Source organism: Mesocricetus auratus, unplaced genomic scaffold, assembly GCF_017639785.1.
Source record: "Mesocricetus auratus isolate SY011 unplaced genomic scaffold, BCM_Maur_2.0 Super-Scaffold_100009, whole genome shotgun sequence".
Classification (NCBI taxonomy): domain Eukaryota; kingdom Metazoa; phylum Chordata; class Mammalia; order Rodentia; family Cricetidae; genus Mesocricetus; species Mesocricetus auratus.
Window position 1 is genome coordinate 50,198,100 of NW_024429193.1, and position 17,853 is coordinate 50,215,952.

At 37.5% G+C, this 17,853-nt stretch overlaps 1 protein-coding gene across 3 annotated transcripts in view; it reads left to right on the forward strand.

Moving 5' to 3' along the window:
• The window catches only part of Cept1 (choline/ethanolamine phosphotransferase 1), a 39,991-nt gene that overhangs the window by 249 nt on the left and 21,889 nt on the right, over positions 1 to 17,853 (forward strand). For 2 of the 3 annotated variants that reach the window (XM_013118107.3, XM_005076589.4), the window contains exons 2-4: positions 6,737 to 7,145; positions 12,423 to 12,570; positions 15,001 to 15,142. In XM_013118107.3, the coding sequence (XP_012973561.1) occupies positions 6,807 to 7,145; positions 12,423 to 12,570; positions 15,001 to 15,142 (629 nt within the window). In that variant the 5' untranslated portion in view covers positions 6,737 to 6,806. Of the gene's footprint in view, positions 1 to 4,201; positions 4,389 to 6,736; positions 7,146 to 12,422; positions 12,571 to 15,000; positions 15,143 to 17,853 lie in introns of those variants that run through there. The other variant, XM_040752088.1, reaches the window with a different exon arrangement.

Below are 17,853 nucleotides of genomic sequence, written 5' to 3' on the forward strand. Positions count from 1 at the left end.
GCTGCTGGCGGACTAGTTGAGGCGAACGCCGTCCTTGCTGGCGCCCGGTGGCCTCGCGCGCGGGGTTGTGGGGAGGGCGAGGGGCGACGCTGGCGGTCCTGAGGGCTCTGGAGTCGGAGGTGGAGGGGCGCCTGCGCGGTTTGCGAGCCGCGGGTCGCGGGAGGCAGCATCCCAGGGCGGCCCGGGGCGAGCAAAGGGCTGGGGCGCTGGCCGCGCCGAACCGACCTTGCCTGGCAGGTCCACACCCTCCTGGCCCGGTGTTGCCAAGTCCACGAACCTTGCAGCATCCTGTGCGGTTGTTGCCTTCCCTTTGGAAGTCCGTGGTGATGTTTCCTGGCTTGGGCCACGCTTCTTGTTCAGCAACTTTTCTAGAAATTTCAGCCCATATTGACAAGCTCAGAGATTGCCAGCTAGAGTTTATTTCTGTAGCGTTCTTAGAAGGAGATTGCCAGGGTTTGCCTGTGCTCCCAGGAACACTTGGCTGAACCTTGAGCCTTATGTTTTACCGAATTTGACCCTCCCCCACTTCGATGCTTGGCATTTTGTTACCAGTTTTTGTCATGTTGTGTCATTGCTGCTGAATATATGGTTTTGCTGAAACTCTTAACTCACCAGGCAACAATCCGTAGTTGCTTTTCAACAGGTATAAGGGCATTATCTGTGAGTAGATAGAATGTTTCCTTCCTACCTTAGACCTGTCAATAATGTGTTCAAATACGTGTGTGTGTTGAATTGACTAGTTCGAACTCAAGATAAACTGTATAGGACATTTGAAGCATTACCAGTTTAAGACTATTGGCGTTCGAAGATTTCCAGAAATTTGGAGTTATAAAATCGTTTTGCTTTGTGTTTATTCTATGCTGAGAAACTCTAAATTCCCTGTGCAACTTGTCATTACAATCCTTCCGTATAAGAATCGAATTAGGTAAATCTGCCTCTCACATTACCACCAATTACATTTTATTGCATACGACTTTCTTTTCTACGCCACGTATGTTGCTCTTTAAACTGGCTAGAAATGGTACTGGTGTTCATTTTGAGGGTCATGCTTAACTCTTTTTAAAAGAGAACAGAAAATGAATAAGATTCCAGCATGTAAACATACTGCTGAATCGGTGCAGATTAAAAACTTGGCACCCTTAAACCTGGGGGAAGGAAGAGAAGTTTTAGAATTTCACATAAGTTGGATATTGTGTAAGTTTTACTTACGGTCTGCTCAGCAGTTGAGTTTTCTGTTTCTGCTTTTGTTGTTTTAAACGTGATATTTATCAAATGCTCCTGGTCTTATCCATTACACGGATAAGGCGGGTAGGATGCTGCTGTGTGTTCTACATGAGAAACTTGAAAATCGACAAATTGATTTTAGTAAACGTATTCATTAAGTATCATTTCTTTTTTGAACGTATTTATCCATGCCTACACAAGGAAAATGCTTTGTCAGATAATGTACCTTTTATTGCCTGGCACATGATATAACTTAGCTGAGGACAAGACCCAGCCACTCACACAGCCTTTGCATTTCTTCAGAGTGTAGATGGGATATCTTTCTGGGCCTAGAACACCCAAGTGCTCACTAAATACTAGAAGAATGGTATTCAGTAACGGCTGTTTTTCTTTTTAATGTCAACTATAGTATAAGATTGTGGGGGAAAAAATGTTAAGACAGAAATGGTCCCATGGTCATGGGACTTGGAGAGCATTGTGGGGGCAAAGACAAAATATGCTCTACAAACAGAAAACTTTCAAAGGGAGATAAGGGCTACATGAAAGCACTAGAGCCAGGTTGTAACTGGAGGGAGGGTGTTTACTGAGTTCAAGTGGAAAGGTTGCAGTTCTCAGTTAACAGTTCAGAGCTGTACTCTGAAATTGTAGGTTTTGTTACAAGTTCATTGGTAGTTTTCCATTAAATCAAACTAAAGTCTTAATACTTAACCATAGCTTATGAACCTCTTCAGCCATCGATGCTTCAGACTTCATTTTCCTTTATGATTTGCCTTGGTGATCTGTCAGGTACCTCAGTGAGGTACACTTTACCTCCTCATTCTTCATTTCTTGGACTATTCTTTGCTGCTCTTAAAGTACCTAGTTCCTTTTCTTCTGAGCTGGGTATAAAACCTCTTTTTGCTGACTTCTACCACTATTTAAAATGTGTTCTTCCAATTCTTTTCTGCCTCAGCACTTTATTTTCTGTGTGTCTGTCATATGTTGTAGTGTTGCTTACCAGGTTTTAGTACAGGCTAGGTTTGAGAGCTTAGACCATAAGTGTCTTGTTCAGTATACTCAGTGTTTGGAACTTAGAACTTTGCTCTTAGAAACACTACTTTGACTGATATGTTTCTAGGCTAAGCAGCAATAACTCACTTTGCTGGGGTTTTGCTGTTGTTATTATAGTTTTAAATTCTTATGAAGTAAGAAAAGATACTTTATGACTGCATACCTTTTTGGACATAGTCCTGACTCCACACAAAAGTTTCAATCAGTTCTGATAACTTTTGTTAATATTTCTAATCCCAATTTCCGTTGTCATGCTCTTTGATCTTCCTCTCCTAAGCTTGCTTTTGCAGCTGTCTGATCCTTTGGCATACATTAACTTTTAATGTGGTGAAAATCAGAAACTCGTGGATCGCCGTTTTCCCATTGGCAGTAGCCCCTCTCCCCTGGGATTGTGGAAGGAAAGGTGGAGATGACCTGGAGCAGTGTCAGCAACTTCTCTGGCTATTGGCATGAGTTGAAAGGAAGCAGTGTGACGGGCTTCTTATGCCTGGATTCCCATTTACAGTGCTGTTACTAGTAGCTTTACAGAGACAATGTTGCCAAATAGAGATGTTCAAAAGCTCATTGCCTTTTAAAAATGTATGACTTACATAATGGCTAGAAGAGAAACAATTTGTTCAAAATGTATTTTATAGTGAACAATAAAAGGTTAATAGAAATTAGGTCACAAGGGGAAAAATTCGTAAGTATCAGTTTGTCAGCTAGTCCTATCAGTTTGTCAGCCAGTCCTGCCAAATGCTTAAACTTAAAACCATTAGGATCAGTTGCTTTTAGCTGTTCAGTGATAAAATAGGCTAGTAGTGAAACACACTAGGCCAACAAAATAAGAATGGAGCTGACTAAACTTTTATTTTTCCTTCAAGTGAAATTCTGTAAGAATGGGTTGTAGATTGCCAAATATGTATTTTAAAAAATGTATCATCCAGTTTAACTATAGAAATATTGGCTACTCTAGCCAAACATGATGACAGATGCCTATAATACTAACACTCAGGAGGCTGAAGCTGGCAGATTGAAAGTTCCAGGTCAGCTTGGACTACCTAGCAAATTCTAGGTCAGCCTGAGCATCAGAGTGATATCCCATCAAAATATGAAGGAGGGAGGAGAATAAAAAATAAATAAATTGAACTACTCTAAAGCTAGTTGTTTGATGATTGTTAGTCTGTCTTTCAATCCAAAGTGATAACATAGTTTTCTTTTAACATTATTTAAACACTGCTGTTGTACACCACCTACAGCTGCATCTCTGTTTATTCTGTAGAGATTTTTTTTGAAATTTGCTTAACTTTTTTTTCTGAACGGAAAATGGGAGATACATGATTAGGTTTTAGACACACAAGTAACATTAACATTAAAGTTTGGGGCTTGAATATATATATATATATATATATATATATATATATATATACATACATACATGGATGTGGAAGAGAGACCCTGGTCTATAAGTGACAATAACATTGTATCTAGTGCAAGGGTGTCCTTCTAGTCTATGCTACTACTTGCCTTCAATCCTCAGTCTCCTTCTTTAACCCATTATAAGGCGGTCCCTACTGCTCTCAGTCAAAGCAGAATAAACTGGATCCTGCTGAAGAAAGGGGGGTGGGGAGATGAGCTGACTAGTTTATGGTTAGGATACCTGAGATCCCAGATCACATTATAAATTCGCATAGTGGCCTGTTTCTGGGAACATCATGTTGCTTCCTGGATATTTAAACTAGAAGGTCACAGTATACATCTTGGTAGGTCCAGCTGTTTTTTTGTCACTGCTGTTTTAGTTCTATCAAGATTATCCTTACTTCGTTTTGTTGTTAATCTTGTTGTGTTCTGCTCCCCCTGCTCAGTAATGGTGAGTTCCTCACAAGATTCTTTGTTCTTTTCCTTTTCTCTCCATATTTAATCCCTATAAGAACTTTCTGTTTTCTAGCTTTCAGACTTTGGCTCTAAGTGAAATCACATCTCTCACCTGAACTACAGTCCTTTGATTTCACTGAAAACATCTCAGACACAAAGCTTTGTGTATCAACTAGGCAGAATGGCATACACCTGTGGTTCCAGCTACTTTGTGGCTGAGGCAAGAAAGTATGCCAACCAGCCTAGGCAAACATAACAAGGTACTATCTTTTTGTTGAAAAAATTTATTTTCATATAATATATTTTTATCACATTTTCCCCTTCCCCTCCCTTACTCCTTCCAGATTCTCCCCACCCACCCAACTCCAGGCCCTTTCTTTCTCTCTTTAAAAGCAAAAGCTCAAGAAACTTAGACTAAATCAATCAATAGGTTAATAAAACCCACAGAAACATGAAATCAGAATCCAAAATATACAAGAAGACCAATATGACAAAAAAAGCCCAAACCAAGCAAAATGAGACAAAAATGTCTATAAAAATATCATTCATTTTGTGTTGACCAATTTTTCATAGGCCTACTCTGAAGTCTGGTTAACATACCTAGTGAGACTCCATTGGAGAAAACTGATTTTTCCTTTGCAGACATGGGACTCATGTCCACTTCCCCCCTTTCATTGCTGGACCCCCATCTGGCTTGAACCTGTACAGGCCCTGCATATGCTGCCATATTAACCGTGGATTCGTATGTACATCAGTTCTGTTGTACCTGGAGGACATTGTTTTTGCCTCCTCTCCCACATAGATCCCTGAGCCACGGGAAAGGGTTTGATGAAGACATCCCATTTAGGACTGAGTACTACAAAGTCTCTCATTTTCTGCACATGTTCAATTGTCAGGCTCTATTTTAGTTTCCATCTATTCAGAATGCTTCTCTGATGATGACTGACCCAGGCATCTATGAATATAGCAGAATGTCATTGGGAGTCATCTCATAGATATGTTCCTTTAGCAGAACAATAGTATTTTTTCCTTGTGCCTATGGCCTATCTAGTCTCAGGTTCTTGGCTACCCTAGCAGTGTCAGGCCTAAGTGTTATCTCATGGAATAGACCTTAAATCCAATCAGAGAGTGGTTGGTTACTACTACAACATTCATAACATGATAGCCCAAGAGTCATGAGACACATTTTAAACAATAGGTGGAGAGTATACTCTCAGCAGCAGAAGGGTTGCTTATCAAGTAGAAGACTCTAGGTTTAATACCTGGTACTTTGAAAAGGGAGGTTGCATGTGTTCTTTCCCTTGCTGCCATTGTCACTAGTTTCCTTTTCACCTCTCACTCTGAAAGATGACAAGTTAGAAACTTCCCAAGCTACCCCTTTACACATCAGTGGTGTGCTGCCTTTTCTTCTCTTTTACCTCTTGTATTGAATCCTTAAGAACTTTTCTGCTGATTCTTCCCTCTAAATAGAAATTACTAGTAGACTTCACTGTCATTTGTATTAACATTTTTATCTTCTTACTGTAGACCATCACTAAAACCATCAAGATTATGTGCTAATTTTTAATTGTTCTTTCTGTTTTGTCCATTAGGCTTAATATATAACATCCTATTAATCTTTTCTTTTATAATTATTTTCTTATATGGTTAATTATAGTAATTATGTTTTCTCTAGTCCTTTCTAATTCAAGGCAGCACTCCAGGGAATAAGTGCGCAAAGGTCCTTATGGCTTCACTTAGTCTGCTAGCTTACTACTTCACCTCCTCAGATCACCCTGCTGACACATGCATGTAGTGCTGGTCTGGAAGCTTTTTGTTTCTGTTTACAGTATCACCGGTAATGCCATCTATATCTCTTTCCACCATTAAAAGTTTTATCTTTTGATTTAGCTTTAATGCTGACCCTGTTTTTGCTTAACCGTCACTTAATAGCTATGTGAACATGTTAATTAGTCTCTGTACATTAGTTTCTTTTTCCTGTAAAAATTAGGATAATTAGCACACATAGCCCCACCCTCCTAGATTTGTTATGAGGACAAAATTAACTAATTTATAAAGGGTTCTTACTTTGGGGTATAGGTGCTTAATAAATATTATCTATTATCATTAGGTAAAAATGTAGTTTAAGAACATGTTGTTGTAACTCAGTGGTAGATCACTTGCTTAGCATGTGCAAAGCCCTGTCTAATCCTCAGTATCACACACACACATGTAAAAAAATGATTTCAGCTAAGTTATTCATCTAACATTAATATTATTTTGCTAGTTTAGCATCTCCTTTTCTATATATACACATGTGTACGCATATGCACATTTGTGTACAAAGTGACTAGATTGTTTCCAACATTTGATCCTATTGTTAACTGAAGCAGTGTAAGATGGACTGTGAACTGTAGAATGAGATAAGCTGTATGGTATGGAAGTGCGTGACTATGAATGTCCACAGTTTCACTTAAAGGAAGTTTATATACTTACTAGTAAGAGCTAGAACTAAAACTAGGTTCCCTAGGTGGGCTTCCTCTTTGCTTTTAGACTGAATTTTTTTTAATTTACTGTAATATATATATATAGGTAGCAACTGACAAATGTATCTCCCTCTGCCCCTCAGGTAAATAGTTACACAGAAGACTACCAAACAAGATAAATCATTGTCTCCAAGTAAAAGAAAACCAAGATCCATGAGTGGCCACCGGTCAACAAGGAAACGATGTGGAGATTCTCATCCAGAGTCCCCTGTGGGCTTTGGGCATATGAGTACTACAGGGTGTATATTAAATAAATTGTTTCAATTACCAACACCACCACTGTCAAGACACCAATTAAAACGGCTAGAAGAACACAGATATCAGAGTGCTGGACGGTCTCTGCTCGAGCCTTTAATGCAAGGATACTGGGAATGGCTAGTTAGAAGAGTGCCCTCATGGATTGCCCCAAATCTCATCACCATCATTGGACTGTTGATAAATATCTGTACAACTATTTTGTTAGTCTTCTACTGCCCTACAGCTACAGAGCAGGTAATGCCTTAACAACAGTAACATTTGTCCAGAAACATTGTTATTGGGATTTCTAGGTCATTTTATATAAAGGCAAAATATTCTCACAGCTATTTGTCAACTGTCTTTATCCTATCACACTTCAATGAATTACCTAAGTCCTTCCTACTATGTATACTACTGTTGTTTATCAGAAACTCAAAGAAAGGAGTATTTGAGATGGCATGACTAAAAACAAAGTCTTTTGAAAAGTGTTTTTCTCAGTCAGGTATGGTGTCAGATACCTGTGACCCAGTACTAAGGAGGCTGAGGCAGAAAGACCTTGAGTTGGGAGCACCATTCCATAGCAAGCCTGACTTGGCCATTTGTTCCACATAGGTCTTTTTTTTCTTTCTTTCTTTTAGTTCCTCTTTTAATATGCCAGCATAGTTCATGCAGAGTGTGTGAATATATTTCTAGTATTTCCTTTTTTAAAGACAGAATTTTACTCTAAAACCCAGGCTAACTCCAGACTGTATAACTTCCTGTTCTGTGTGAGTTTATAAGCACACACCACTGTATCTGACTCATTTTCTCAAATAGCTTGCTGCATCTCAGTCAGGATACTTAGCAAATATCAATACAGTTGTATAATGACATCACACAGCTGTTTCTTGTGGGGTACCAGGACTCCTAATTTGGTCTAGATTATGGATCCTTTAAAAAAAAACAGCAAGTAGGTTGTTGATTGCAATAGAAGAATTCTAATAATCCTAAGCCAGATCTAGGAAGAGGATTAGAAAGTAAGGGAAGGTTTAAGAGTGACTCAAGCATTAATCATTTATTGAACACCACAGAATGTACTGGGTAACCATGGTTTCCTGTGATACTTTTTTTTTTTTACACAGTTTCCTTAAGTGATTTTTATTTGCTTGAGTACTGAGTGGGAAATACTCTGATCACAGGGATGTTTTCAGGATTGTGAGGTAGACTTGAGGTAGACAGTGACTTGAGCACTCTTTCTGTGTTTTGCATGGAAGGGGTAATGTCCTTCAAAGCTGTATGGTACAGTTAGAGTCAGCTCAAGATACATTAAAATAGGCAGACCTATTCTGTGATAGGTCTGCCATCTCTGAGACTGTCAGTAAGACACAAAAAGTCTCTAACTCTATCTTTCTAAACCTGGTTTGTAGTATTGTAAGCATACAGGGCTCAGGAAATGGAAGCTGAGTATGGTTTCCATTTGTCAAAGAGATTAACTATATAACTTTCTTTCTTACAACTCCTTCCCATTCCTCATTTCTTCTATGATACAAAATGTTCGTAGAACAAACAACCAAGTCCCTATTGATTTTTTTTGTGTTATATTTACTCGTATTTTAAAACCAAATTGCTATAAATTTAGCACCCAGAAAAGTTTCAGTTGGTTGTATTTGATTCTTTTTTGTCTTTCACCAATAGTGATGGTGAAGTTTTGTATACATGTATTATGAATGTTCTATACACTATTAAGCTGAAGATTTTTAAAAGCTTTTTAATAATTCTTTTTTATTTTATGTTATAACATAATTATGTCATTTCTTCCTTTTCTTCCCTCCAAACCTTCTGCATGTAGATACCAATCTTTCTAATAGAAATGAAGTTCATTATTTGAATGGCTTTACCTGGATTTGTTTTTTGTTTGGAAAAGGAAACTCCTGGTAGATGGGAAAAGAAAATAAACTAATCTTTTTCAAATTTTCCAGGTACAAATTGCAACCTCTGTAAATGGAATACCAAAATAGTCCCTTGATCTGTTTGTTACTAAAATACTTAAATTTTACCAGCTTAGTAGCTTAGATTTTGTTATTTTTGTTGCTGGGTTTGGGTTTTATTGTTTGTTGTTTGAGACAGAATCTTCTTCTAAACTATTATTACAAGTATGTGCTACTAGGCTTGTTTTATTGCTGTTTGTTTTTTTTTTAATTTTACATTTTTGGGCTAGAGAGATGGCTCAGTGGTTAAGACATATTACTCACTTTGTTTCACCTCACCGTGTCTATACCAGGCTAGTTTTGAGCAGTCTCAGTCCCCATGCCCATGCCTTCCAAGTGCCGGGATAGGTTTTAGGACTGTAAACTAATGTTGTGTTTAGTCTTACAGCTTTAGGTATGTAGTATGTTTGAGTTACTCTTGCTGTGTAAGACAGATAAAGGAAATTAGTATTAGCTGTTTTATACACATGATAATTAAAATTGAGCTGACCTGTTACTCATGAGTTTTATTAAGTTGCCAGCACTGCTATAAGAGCAGAACAGGAGGAGGACTAATAATCAGACATCTCATTTGTAGAGGGTGATGGTACTTGTAACCCCAGCATTTGAGAGAGTCTCCATTTCCATCCCATCCTGGGCTGTGGAGTAAGAACATTTGTCAGTTACGATAGCAAGACTTTTGTTGAATTTAAGTACATTTTTGGGGGGTCATATAACCATGAGGTTTTTCGGTTATTTGTTTTTGTTGTTTTGTGCTTTGGATTTAACTCACTAAAACAACTTGTTGAATCTTTAGCATAGAAAAATGAAAACTAAAATACCACATTCACAATATCTGTCTGCAAAGTTAATTTCTATTGTCATTCAAAAAAGAAGAGAAATTATTATATAAAGAAGTTCAAAGAAAAAAGATATAAAAAGCTAAATTAAAAATCTCCCTCTCTGTCTACAGTGTTAGTTACTTTTCTGAATGCAGTGACAAAGTGTCTGACAAAAGCAGCCAAAGGATTTATTTTGGCTCACTAAAGTGGCAGGGAAGGCAGTGATGGCAGGCGTATGAGGCAGCCGGTCCCATTGGATCTGCAGCTAGGAAGCAGAAAAAGATGAGTGCTTTGGCTCAGCTACCTTCCTTCACTTTCCTTCTCAGTGTGGGTTCCTAGTGCATGGAATGAAGTCACCCTTATCCAGGGTCTATCTGGTCTACCCTCTTCAGTTAACCCTTTTCCAAACAGTCTCATAGATACACCCAAGGATGTGTTTCTAGGGTGATTCTAAATCCAGTCATTTGACAGTGAAGATTAACCATCACACCCACCTTTCCTCACTATCCTTGCATTTCTCTCAGATTTTGCAAACCAACTTTCTTACCTACATATTTGAGTTAATGATACCTGACTGATATATGTGTTCCTTCCTTCACCTGGCTTTCCACACCTGGAATAGGAGACTTTCTTTAAAAATAAAAATATCTGAGAGCTGTAAAATAATGGAAATGAGGAAAAAGTAACAGAAAGGAAAAGATAAAACCAGGGAAACTAGTGTGTCTTTTTTTTCTTGTAAATAATTGTTGTTTTGCTGTTTCCTGACATTGTATGCACACTAATAGTTGAAATCATCTCTGTTTTCATAATAACACTCTAGCCCATTAAAACGCCTTTCCAGTAGAGAATATACTGAATATTTTACAACTGCTATCTAAGAAAATACCGTGGTAATTTTTTCATAGCCTAGACATGGGAAAATACAAAGCATTTAAATCATCAGTGCTTCATCTTCTGAGAAAAGACAGTTTTCTTTAAAACTGTGACTATAAAGATATGAAAAATAATGTTCAAGGCCTCTGCAAGCCAGAGCATCTTTGTCATAGTGTTGTTCTATGAATCTTTGTAAAAGCATGTTAAAAACAAGTTGCTCGATAAAGAAAAGTGAAAAATACTTGTATTGTTGGACATTCTCGAACATTCTCAATATATGTTCACCACATTGGGAGCAAGAATCCCTGCAGTGAGAAGTGAGAATGTGTTCAGTACTGTTGGACCTAGTATTTCCATGATGAAATGAGGGCATGCTATACTAGTTCCTTTGTGGTTTGGATTGCTTATTTAGGCAGTATTTCCGGGCATGGTGACACATGGTAATCCTAGGTCATAGAAAGGAGGTAGGGGCAGGAATTTAGACTAGCCTCAGCTACCTAGAAATTTGATTCCAGAAGCTTGGATTATACCAGACCCTTCCTCATAAAATAAGAAAAATTTTGATTAGGCATGGTACTACAGGCCTGTAATCCAAGAAATTGGAAGGCAGAAGCAGAAGGAATTCAAGGCCCCATTTGGCTACATGCAGTTTGGATATAGACTGGGCTATGTGATTCCCTATTTCAGAACAAAAATGAAAATAGAGTCTCACGAAAGAACCCCATGCTGACTGTGAACTAACTGTAGCCAAGGTTGGCCATGAATGTCTGATCCTCCTGCATTCTCCTCCCAAATACTAGAATCATAGGCAGGTTACCATGCAAGGCTAATATATTGATTAAATAATGGGAAGAATTTAGAGAAGACAGTGTAGTCCCTCATTCTGTAAAATTCCTGCAAGTACAGTTATCCTTTGGGAATTTTAAAGGCTCGATTCCACACAGAAATCAAAGTCTGTGGATGCTTAAGTATCTTCTCTAAGATTGTCTAGAGTGCACATACAATCCATGTGTACCATTCTGCATTCTGCAAACAATCTCTAGACTACTGGTGATACCCAATACAGTGACAGGCTGTTAAGGAGCTATGTGTGGTATTGTTTAAGAAAAGAAGAAAAATTGGTATAGATGCAGATTTTCATACTTTAGAACTTTGGCTTATTGAATCCCATGGTTATGGAACCCAGAGACATGGGGTATGGGGTCTATTGTAGTTAATAGTTATTATAGTTCTGAGCACCTTTAAAAACAGGTAATTTAGCCGGGCGGTGGTGGCGCACACCTTTAATCCCAGCACTCGGGAGGCAGAGGCAGGCGGATCTCTGTGAGTTCGAGGCCGGGCTGGACCGATAGCCTCCAAAACAATACAGAGAGACCCTGTCTCGTAAAAGCAAACAAAAAAAAAAAAAACAAACAAAAACAGGTAATTTAATTCTTCTAACAATCCCAGTCACTTCAAGCTTCAATAAGTTGTTTATTATTTAGTGCTTGCATCATCTCCTACAGCTTTCAACCAGGAGTACTTTTCTAGAAAATGAAGAGATATCGGGCTGGCAAGACGGGCTTAATGGGTAAAAGTAGTTGTCTCAGTCTGAAGACCTGAGTGTTCAATTCCTGGACTCACATGGTGGAAAGAACCTCTGACCTCCACCTCTGTCTCTGTCTCTGTCTCTGTCTCTCTCACTGTCTCTCTCTCTCTCTCTGTGTGTGTGTGTGTGTGTCTTTCGCTGTCTCTCTCACATATACACACACACAAAGTAAATGTGATTGAAATGAAAATTAAATATATGCTGTTAAAAAAACATTTCAGCCAAACCTGGGTAATGAAAATATCTGAGTGTTCTTGTTTTTCTGCTTTCTTTTATTTCACAGGCACCTCTTTGGGCATACATTGCTTGTGCATGTGGCCTTTTCATCTACCAGTCTTTGGATGCTATAGATGGGAAGCAGGCAAGAAGAACCAATAGTAGCTCTCCTTTGGGAGAACTTTTTGATCATGGCTGTGACTCTCTATCAACAGGTATTATTGCTTTTAATGCTGAGAATTATTAACTGTTAGAAACAATGTGATAAGTGTTGGAATAAATTTAGGTACTTCCTAGACATGATTTTGTATTAAATTTCAGTGTTTTGTGAGACTGGTTAATGCTTGTTCATTGTTGGTGTTATTGGACAATTTTGAACCTAAACTTACTTGCATTTATTTTTAACCCTTTGATTTGGCTGGATTTTTGGGGGGGGGTTGTTTGTTTTTTTTTTCCTAGTGCTTGGGGTTCAAACCCAGGGCCTTACATATACTAGGCTAGGCAAGCCCTCTACTACCATCTCCATCTGAGGGCCTTTTTTAAAAAAAAATATTAGAGTATAGTTGTCATTATCACATATCTCACAGTTTTAGATAAAAGTACAATAGTGCATGATTAGTAATCCATGACCTTGTATTTAAATGAATCTTAAGTGTGGATAGGTAAGAGAATATTATACATTTGAATTATAAATATGCAGTAAGAGCCTGGATCAAAAGATTGATGTGATCAAGACTAGAGGTGTGACATACACCATGAGGATTACAGTTAATAATACTGTGTTATATATTGATAATTTACTTAGGAGTAGATTTTAGGTGTTTTCCCCCACAAAAGTATTGACTATGTTAATTTTCTTAATTTTAATAACCCTTTCACAATGTGTACACATACTAAAACACTGTTATACAGGTTTTTTATTGTTTGTTTGTTTTTTAAGGACTAGTAGGAAGAGTACTGGCAGTGGGTTGAGTTAGCATAATTAAAGTATAGGTGATGTGTCCGTGTTCTAGTGGGTCTTAATAATAAAAGCCAGGAGCCAGGTATAGGGGGAAATGCTGAGAGATCAAGGAGATGAAGGAACAAAACCACAGTCACCTTACTTCTCAACTTCCCAGTGGAAAAGGGAGCAAGTACCTGTTTCCTCCATCCCATAACCCTTTCTCTGCCCAGTAATCTCACTTCCTGTCTCCACACAGCCATCTCACTTCCTGTCTGTCTGTTAGCTAGCGGCAGACTCCACCCTCTGTTCTTCAGACATGCTTTATTTGTACAAACAAGATATCACCACAGTGATAATGTCTGTATTTGTAGTATGTTGCAAGCTTTTCAAATAATACTCAAGTGCATTTTTAGAAAAAAAGATTTAGAAATGAAATTGAGGTGGGCATTGTGGTGTTCACCTAACAGTCCTATCACCTGAGAGGCCCCAGCAGGAAGAGGCTAAGTATAAGGTCAGCATGACTTATGGAGCAAGCTTTAGGCCAGCCTGGACTATATAACAAGATTCAATCTCAAAATCACAACAAAAAATGATACCAATTTCTAACTAGTCTTCCCAACAGGAGTATTTCCTTTCTTATTTTAATTCAATTCTTCAGCTGTTCTATCATTTGGCATAGTGTTTAAAATATTTTTAAGTCTTGCTAGTTTTACATCGGAGTCCAGTTTTTTCATATCAGTGTTATTACTTCTTTGTGTCCTGATTGTAGCTGCTTGTTACAGAAGAACAGCTAAGTAAGTCAGATTAAGGAAAACTCAAAACTTTCCAGTGAAACTAGTTTGGTAATTTGAAAGACTACTAGAATTTAATGAGGAAACTATAGAATGTCAAGTGTTTTGTTTTTGTAATTTGAAATAAGTTGTTTCCCAATGTAGTTTTAGTTTCAGACTTATAAAGGAAGTAGGAACCTTTGCTTGTTGAAACTCTCTGGGTGGGTTGGTTGTTTTGTTTGTTTGTTTTTGTTTTTTGTTTTTGACTCTGTGCTTATAAGCAAGTAGGTCCCTTTGCTTGTTGAAGCTCTCTGGATTGGTTGGTTGTTTTTGTTTGTTTTTGACTCTGTGATTAAACAGTTTATGCTTTTTTGTGGGCTGTGTTTGTATTGTTTTTAAATTGGGGATGTGTATGTATGTGAGGCCCCAGTGTAGCTCCCTTCAGAGGCCAGAAGAGGAACTCACACCCTAGAGCCAGGTTGTGACCCATCCAAAGTAGGTGTTGAAACCAAACTCCGGTCTTTTGCAAGAGCAGTATGTGCTCTTGACCACTGAACTATCTCTCAAGTCCCTACTTTTTGTTTCCATTGTGGCTAAGACTTTCTTTGAAATCCATCCTGCCTCACCTTCCCTAGTGCTGAGATAGGCATGTTCTTGGTAGCATGTCCAGCCCCCTGAAATGTTTTACTACTCATTTAGTACTACTGTAAGCATGCAGAATTCTTGAAACATACTGAAGTGTATTAGTTTCTTTGAGAACTTTGCTTCAGCTGATTGATTTAGTCTAAAAAAAATACATTGAAATTATGTTGTAAAAAAATATCACATAACTGAAAGTAGATTATCTTTAGTTCATCTAAGATGATTTTCAGTTCAATTGATGTTATTGGTGCCATTCAGTTTTCATTTTCATTTTCATTTTTCTTCTGCAGTTTTTGTGGTTCTTGGAACATGTATTGCAGTGCAACTTGGGACAAATCCTGACTGGATGTTTTTTTGCTGTTTTGCTGGGACATTCATGTTCTATTGTGCACACTGGCAAACATATGTTTCTGGAACATTGCGATTTGGAATGTAAGTAATACTTAATGGTAATTTTGTCTTTGCTTTCAAATATGGAGAATGTTGCTTATAGATAATTAAGCATCAAGATTTGATCAAGTAAACTATTTAAAACTGGTTTCTCTTTGGCATATGTCTCCCTGTATCATTCAGTCATCTTTTTGAAGTAGAATGAAAAATCAGTAGATCCACATTGTCATGGGTCTTTCCAAATTCACTTTTTTATCCTACTGTTTTCCCCCTTAACTCCATGTTTATTTTGACATATAAAAATTGTTTTTAAGAGAGAGTTTCTGAGCTGGAGAGGTGGCTCAGTTGTTAAAGCAAGCACTCATCTTCTAGATGACTGGTGTTCAGTTCCAAGCACCCATGTCTGTCAGGTGATCCAGTACCACCTGTAACTCCAACTCTCTTGAATCTGACACCCTCTTCTGGCAACTATCCATACATCATCACATGATTAAACATAAAAATATTTTAAAGATAAGGATGAGTTTTTGAGAGCAAAGAACAGGTCTTTTCTTTAAATGTCATAGATTAATTAGGTTTTAGTATTTTATGCTATTTTACTTACAAATCTACAAAAACTAGTTCATTTGATAGCATATTATTTAGGTTTTTCTTTTTTTTTTCCTTTTTTTGCTGCCAACAAAATATCTGAGAATTTAAGGATGAAATACATAAACAACTTTTGACCTGAATGCAGAGTTCCTACCTGTTGATCAGTACTTCCATAATGAGTAAACTAGTCTTGGGGATGCGATTAAGGATGGCATTCACCATCTAGGTTTTTGTTTGTTTGTTTTTGTTGTTACATTTGTTTATTTTTATTTGATCTGTGTGGATGTTTTACATATATATATATATATATATACATACATACGTACATACATATCTGTGTGCCACATGCATTCAGATCCTTTGTAGTTACAGATGGTTTTGAGACACCTTGTGGGTGCTGAGAATCTATCCTAGGTCCTCTGGAAGAATAGTCAGTGCTTTAACCACTGAGCCATCTCTCCAGTCCCCACCATCTGGTTTTTAATTAATTATTTATAAATCCTATTTATTCTTTTTTGTTTTGGACAAATTTAAAAAAAATTGAGAAAAGGCTGTATTTATGAACTGTCAAAATAAAAATAGTCTGATGACTACAAAACATTTTAGCCTAGTCCCTGGATCCCTAATGGTTTTATTTATTTGTTTGTTTGTTTGCTTACTTACTTATTTGATCCCCAGTAGGAGTAATTTTAATAGGTGTCAAAAAAGCCTGACTACTTTGAAATTTAGTTGCTCACCGCATTCAGTTCATATGATTTTTGCTAAATTTTTAAAAATAGAACTTGGGGACCATTGAAAATGACTAAACAGATAAAGCCACAAACATAAGCAGAGTAAATTCTTATATAACTTTTAAATAGAACTTAATAAAATAAATGGTTACTAATGTTTATGGTGCTAATTTTTTAGAAGAAATTTCAAAACAGAGATTTAGAGACTGTGGTTAAGGTCTGTCTGAAGGTGGGATGAATATCCATGTGAAAATTTTTATATGCATTCATCAATTATTTATGATACAACCCATGCACAGAAAATGTTGAGGAATTCTAAAGAACGTAGTAATTGAATGTATATAATTGCTTTATTTTCAATGTCTTTGTCTTAAAATAATATTTTCATAGTCTTTTTCTGCTTTAGGTAAAACCACAAAATGTTTTTAAAAATTCTAAGATCGTTTTTTTTTCTTAATTCAGTTGTAAGTTTTAGTGATGCTGGTGCTTTCAGAAATGCCATGATTTGTTATCTATATTTCACCATTCATGCTTTTATTGCTTATTGTCACAAGTTTTTGGTGTTGCTTGGGCCTTTGGATTTAGGGGGAGGGCTGATTTGTGTACTGATGAGTCTCAGTTGGATTTAACTTTAACCTTATTTACCAACCAATCCCTTTCAATTTTCTCTCACCGTTTCAAGTAATGCAACACCGGCTATATGGTGTGGGGAGAGAGAGACACACAGAGAGAGAGAGAGAGGGAGAGAGAGAGGGAGGGAGGGAGGGAGGGAGGGAGGGAGGGAGGGAGGGAGGGAGGGAGGGAGGGAGGGAGGGAGGGAGGGAGGGACAGGGAGAGAATTATGAAAGTGGAAAAATAAAGCACATAGACAGTGATCTTAGGAACAGTTTAATATTATGGCTTTATATCTTACAGTCAGAATTTACTGTGACGTATTTGGGAAACCTTATACAGTCCCATGTGGTTGGATCTTAAGATGACTGTATGGGAGTAGCAGAGATAAGACTAACAAAGATTCATAAATAAATTCTTTTTCGCCTTCTCTGCTTTGCCAAAAAAATGTGACTTTTATCTAGATCTGCAGGGAACTTTTGCAAGACCTAAAGCTGAGAAATTGACCTTTAGAAAGGTCAATCTGGCCATGTTAAGTACATTAGGATGGACTGTGACAAAAACAAAAAGACCGCTAGTAAGAATCAGCATAATTAATATGAGGTGCTATAAATCTTACACTAATACTATGGCAATGTTCTTGTAGGGAGCAGAGTAGATTGGAGAGAGACTTTGGAGGCAGACACTGTAGGATATAGTCTCTCACTAGGTGCAAAGAATGAATCAAAGGACAGGTACTACAGTGACTTCCCAACAGCTTTGTTTTGTTTGGAGGTTGTGTGGAAAGTAGAGAAAGGCACTTCAGAAAAAGAAATTAAT